The 6419-nt window shown below is 34.5% G+C and overlaps 1 protein-coding gene across 1 annotated transcript; it reads right to left on the bottom strand.

The window, feature by feature from the left end:
• Positions 1 to 171: 171 nt before the first annotated feature.
• On the bottom strand, positions 172 to 5994 carry LOC133702592 (protein REDUCED WALL ACETYLATION 3-like). Its single transcript, XM_062126898.1, has 15 exons — positions 5614 to 5994; positions 5381 to 5472; positions 4729 to 4866; positions 4580 to 4636; positions 4415 to 4487; positions 4112 to 4270; positions 3361 to 3510; positions 3000 to 3255; positions 2447 to 2562; positions 2276 to 2362; positions 2087 to 2175; positions 1844 to 1906; positions 1660 to 1716; positions 706 to 802; positions 172 to 609 (listed from the first exon to the last, which is right to left on the bottom strand). Exons 1-15 carry the CDS (start codon positions 5650 to 5652, stop codon positions 385 to 387), a joined length of 1698 nt encoding a protein of 565 aa, XP_061982882.1. The 5' UTR covers positions 5653 to 5994; the 3' UTR covers positions 172 to 384.
• Between the last annotated feature and the right edge of the window lie 425 nt (positions 5995 to 6419).

The following is a 6419-nucleotide window of genomic DNA, read 5'->3' as shown; positions in this document are numbered from 1 at the left end:
GATCTGTGTCATTAGAAAAGGAACCTCCTTCCTGCCATGCATGCCAGCTGCTCAATTTCCAAGCCAAATAACCAAGTCCGGAATGGTAATAGAGGGATTTTTTCATCAACTTCGTTGAATTCTTGAGCTAAATCTCTGAGCAATATCTTCAAGTTTCCTTTTTTCACTCTATTTTTCTCTGTACATCCAATATAAAACTTAGTGTCTTCGGTCTTGACTTTTCAGGCCTGCATTACAAAGTTGTGTCATTTAAGTACCAGAGGCAGACAATGAACATTGAAATAAATTTTAGTGCAGTAACGAAATCATAACAAAATCCCATCAGCAGATAGGCAGTTATTGATCTTCGATCTCACTGTCTCCACCATCATGGGTCTTGTATGGTTAGCTACATAATTCTAGATCATCGGAAGCTACCATATTATTCTCAAGCACAAGTGAGGGGCTTACTGCTGAATGAAGGATATGATGAAGAATGACTGCTACACAATACAAACACAGAGATATAGCAGCCCCTGCTACAAAATTGTAAAACAGCCGCATATTGTCTTTTGTGGGTATGAAAACTGTCTTTAGCGTATTAGTCAATTCAAAAAGTCGATGAGATACCTGCAAAAGCAAGTAAAATAGTAGCACAAGAAAGATCGTCTTAGTTACTATTTCTATTTCTGATAACATTATGTGGTCAAGACCAAGTTTACTTACTAGGACATAGATGGCTGTTGTAAGCATGAAATTCAGTAATGGATATTCAGGAATAACAGAAAGAAGCCACTTAGGCTGTCCATTGGGCATGTCCGATCTGCAAATGCAAGGAAGTTAGAAACACATTTCTCCTAGCTCGATCAAAATAGATACCAGTAAACTTGCTGGATTCTTTCCCTTCTAATTGCTTTTTTTTTTAAAAAAAAGAATTGATCCCTGCTGTGGTGTTAATAAGATTTTTTTTCTGTGCATAATGCATCGCCATAAAGTTTCAAACTTAATGATGCTTCATAAGCAAGCTAAAAATCTTTACCAATTGAATGGCTAATCCATTACCCCAAGTTCCTGAATTCAAAAACATATTCCCAATTTGTCCAGTCACTTATCGTGAAACCAGTCAGATATGCATTTACTAAATCGTACACTATTTTTTAAAATTAGTTAATTTTTTAATTATTCAGTGCTAAATATGGATTTTCTTCACATCACTAGTTTATGCTCTTTTCTCACACAAGTCATTAAAGATTACACTTTGCATGACATCTTCAGAACTATCAAAATGTTGCCAAAAACACTTGCAATCACAAAATTCTTAAAGAAGTCCATAATCCATCACCCAAAAATGTATGTGGAAAGATGAGTGTTTGATAACTAAACTGGCATGCAATGTTTTAATATACAACCTTGTTAGAATTGCTCTAAAAAACAGCTGACAGCCAAATTGGATCAACGTAGAGTCCAATAACGATATCATAGCTGGATTTGTTAGTTGCATTTTCGAAGTGCAGTTGCTGGTTTAGTGGTCTCTTGTGCTTTGTGAGGGCACCCATAAAAACTACTTTAAGAATATCTTTCTATAGTTTAAATTCAGTTAATTGTCTATGATGATAGAATGAAAAAAGGAGATGCAAATAAACAGAAGAAAAAAAGGGACCAAATAGTTAATCCTCAAACCTCAACCAGATGTGGAACTGCGAAATATAGGTCTCCAAAGTTATCTTGCCGAGCCAACTGTGGATTTAAAGTAGCCCAATTAGGGAAAGTACAAAATTAGCATGGTTATTCATATTCAAACAAAAAAGCAAACTATGAGAAGTTACTGCCAATGAAAACATGTATACTGGGAAAGATAACATACGCAAAGAGAGTCAAAGAGAAACTCCTGAGCTGCTGAGTGCAATTCCGCAAGCAAATGTAAACACTGAATCACATAAAATTGATATTATAATAAGATGATGGAAGAGTAAATTAGATCAAATTACAAAATCAATATTCTGCAGACCACTCATTGAGCTCCATAAGCATCCTCCATCTATAATAGCTCTTAACAAGGGAAAATAAAATAAAATAAAAGGCATATAACACAAATATTGATACATACGTTATGGGGATCCATGATGTGTAGGGGTGGTACTTGTTGTATGAAACTTTGTCCAGCTTGTAAATACATTCATACCACAGATAACCAACCTTGAAAGGACAAAGAAAGAGATCAAAGCACCATCAGAGGATGAAAACAGATTATCAGAAATCTAAGGTAACAATGAGGGGACATAATCACGCAACTCACAGATAATGAAACAGCTACTAGGCCTGTTTTGATTGATAGTTTCTTCTTGATTTCAGATTCCTCCAACTTTTCCATCCACTTCTCGACCTGAAATCTCAAGATGTTTTAAAAGATTTAGATGTTGGGATAGCAAGAAGAAAGACTTAACAGGACCACAGTTCAAGTGCTTACATTGGGGTGAAAATAAGCGTATATCATCCCAATGATCCATATATAGCGATCAAGTCCCGATCTGAAGTGCCATTCATGCAGCCTAGGGAGGTCAGGCTTCGCAGGATCAGTATAGCCTGCCATAAAGATGTAGCTATTAAGCATATGCAGAAGAAAGGCAATCACGACATTCCAACTGAGCTTGAATCTTGCCACTTAATCAAGCTAAATTAACCAAGTTCCTGTTTTGGATAATTCTAAAAGAAACTTCTTCTTTTGACAATAAAAAAAAACATAAGAAATCAACTAACCCGTCAGATATACATGCAGAACAACAATCGAGATTAAGACCATTAAAATTATAACAGTTAAACAAACAACAAAAAGAAGATTCAGTTCAAGAAAGAACAAATAAAAACAAAAATAAAAAAAAACTGCAACATTTTTTACTCAGTCCCATCTCATTGAAGTATATAAAGTGGAAATTCACTAAGCAAGCTCACCAAATGTCAAACAAAAATAGCCAAGCAAATGATTATGAACCAAAACAAGAAAAATTATGTAAGATACTAACCTAATAGGAATGTTAATGGACTCCAGAGTATGTCAAAAACTCCAGGTGTTTCCCAAATCAAGATAACCATGAGAAAGCATGAAAGAATCTTCACAGCAATCACTGAGCTATTCTCATTATACTTGTTAAAAATACCAAGGACTCCATAGACCATTACAGTAAATAACGTGTGCATTGGACAAATATAATACAGCATGTAGTCATTGTTAAGGACAATACAGCAAAACGCCACAAAGAGATTGAGCCGCCACATCATCTGCACCAAGGAACATGTATTTAAAATCATTTTTATAGGTGATGTATAAAAGGAGGGGGGGGGGGCATGCTATTATGGAATAATATATGGTTTGGAATCGATGACCTGTGCAAACCGAGCTAGACTGAAATCCTTTCTAATGTAATAATAAGAGAAGTTGCCAAACCCAGTCATCCAAACATATGCGGCAATAAAGACACGTATTGCATTGTATATCTCTGTCGCAGCAAAATAATGGTACATCAAGAATATGACCTGTTTTAGGAAAAGAAAATAAAAAAGAGAGTTAGTGCAGCCTCAGACACTTTGCAGGGCCAATTTATTATACACAACAAATGCAGCAAATAATTTTATATGTGGAGCAAGCAGTGTGGACAATCTCTAATATCCAACTAACACATCCAATTAACACATTATGAATATCAAACTGATTACATTTCAATGACTGAAAGCAAATTCATGTAGCATTCTATGCAATGATTTTGTGATTTCTTGGAATTCTACCAGGATGGAGATGCACTAACTAGAAGAATAAAAGATCAAATATTTGAGACGAGTTCCTGCCTAGTCAGTCTGAAATCCTAATAAAATCAATAAAAAAGTGAGAATAATAACACTACCTGTGGCCATATGAAAATACATAGAACAAAAACACAAATATGCCCAAATTGCAAACAAATTTGGTGATTAACAAAATGAATTCCAAAGTAAGAAGTATGAAAGAGGAAAGAAGCAGGTGTACATTTTGTTCTCTGTTGTAAACCAAGCATAACTTTATAGAAATTCTAGAACTTTTATGAATTTTGCAGTCATTAAATTCCTATACAAGTTAAAAGCTTCAACAAGAAAACCTTACCTGCATCCACCCTTTCCACTCCTCAGTCTGATGCCGGTTAAGGTAAAGTGTGGATTTTCCGGTAAAAGTTGACTTGTCAGTATGTTTCCTCAATGAAGTCATTGCTGATACTATGATGAGAAGAAGGTAGAGGAAGACAAAAAGGTCACGGTTGTAGTTCTGTCCAGAGAACATCAAACCCAAAATAAAATAAGAAAGGATTGGCATAACTATACTTAAGCAGAGCATTTCATTGCAAAGCTGTCAGCGATGAAATCATGATAGTAAATAAACACATGACCAATGAACCTGCAAAAAAAGTACCTTAGTAGATTCTCCCAGTATATTTGTGCGATCACAGATATAGAAGTACACCAAAACTGCACCAAACTCAGACCTACAAGAATTTGCATGGTAAAACAAGAGAAAAGAGAAAGCAAAGAGACAACACAGACATCTATTCATTATCTAGAAAAATTTACAGCTTACATTGCTCTCAATGTTGTTCGGTTTTCTAGCAAGAAAGAGTCATCCATAGTCATAAACCTGGAAGACAATAAAGTATGGAAATTAAGAGAGAAACTTTTAGAAAATTCGTATATAACTCCATGAATATACTGAATAATGTGAAATGCAACCTAATTAAGTTCATTTTGATGGCAGAACTATGAAATTTGGCAGATGCTGATCTAGGAAGGCCTCCCTCCAGCAAAACAGCCCGATCATCTTCCTTGATTGTCTCCTTTTCCAAGTCAAGCAGATTATTGTCTGAATGACTGTATATCAGATAATTCAGTTGATTAGCATAAGAAAATATTTGAAAATAACATTGTCCATTGCGTGCCACAAGTAGAAGCTAAGTAGTTCAATCAACATCCAATCACACATTGCTAGTTTAGATTCTCTTGACTGGAACCAAAAAAAAAAAACGTAACAAGGAGGACTTCAGTATCAGCAAACTTCAATTAAATGACAGTTACCAATCTACTCTAGCAAATCATCAGTTATACGATCATAAGGGAGCAATCTTAACCAACTAATTAGTTATCCAAGCAGCCAGGCAATCCACACTGAACAATCAATCATCTTGCACAGGTTAAAAACTTCAATATAAACACCAAGAAAGCATTTGGATGATGTCCTTAAAATCGACAAACACTTTTCTTCATTAAAGTGTCAGTTCATAGATCAAAAATATAAATACATGGCAAAAAAAAACAAATCCATATTTCATCATCTGAACCACGGAATACAATAAAAAAAATCTATGGAATAATTGATTAAACTCACAGTTTGGAAAGGGATGAAGTTTTCTTATACTCTAGGAACTCCGAATATATCCATGCCACAAAAATGGGAATAATTCCTAGCAAAAACGCAACCTGATACAACAAAGAGACAGATAAGGAAATCCTGGTACCACCATGGAACAGATGCACAGCTACATTGCGAATCAACTTGTTAGCTGAAAATGAAGATTGATGATAAGAAAAATAAAATGAGAATGCGGAAGAAAAGGTAACCTGTCCAGCGCTGATGATGGGGCCATCCGATACCACCATTTTTGGATCCTCAATCAATTGATTCAATTCAAATCAAGAAACAAAGTAAGATCCCGAGGGAGGCCAGCATAATAGGCTTAGCAACAGAGAGAGAGAGATCGACCTGTATTTTGTAAGCAAAGAGTTTGCTCAAAGAAAAAGAAAAAATATTGAGAGACAGAGGAGAAGTCCCTCTCACCTCAGATCACCTCACTACCCTGACACCTTTTCACATTCCCATTCCTTCCCAGCGACGGTTGGTGTCCTCGTTTGCTTTCTCTGTCTCTGTTGCTCTTTTCCTTTCAATACTCAACAAAAATATTTTTGGGCTTAGTGCAGTGTCTGCGGAGGAATAATTAAATAATTCGCTGTAATCATTGTTTCTTTCATTGATCTTGTACTTTCTTATTATTTTTGTTTTTTAAAGTAATTAGGAATTTGCAAGAGTAAACAATAATATTTTAGTTCGTTTATATGCTTCTTCTAGTAGGGAAAAAAATTAAATACCAAAACAAAATGTCTGTGCATGGAGGAATTTTTTTGAATCGAGTATTTTGATATTATGGTTGTGATTATTTTTTAAAATATATTTTGTGCTGAAATGCATTAAAATAATATTTTTTTAAATTATTTTTAAGATCAACACATCAAAACGATCTAAAACATATAAAAAACTTAATTTTTAGCAAAAATAAAAATTAAATTTTTTGAGAACACGGTTTACACCGCGTTCTCAAATAATATTAAACTAAAAAATGTATTTATTTAAAAAAAAATTCATCAAGATA

The sequence above is a fragment of the Populus nigra genome, chromosome 9 (assembly GCF_951802175.1).
Source record: "Populus nigra chromosome 9, ddPopNigr1.1, whole genome shotgun sequence".
NCBI lineage: Eukaryota > Viridiplantae > Streptophyta > Magnoliopsida > Malpighiales > Salicaceae > Populus > Populus nigra.
The sequence above is the reverse complement of the archived record's forward strand: the minus strand, read 5'-3'. Positions and strand labels throughout refer to the sequence as shown.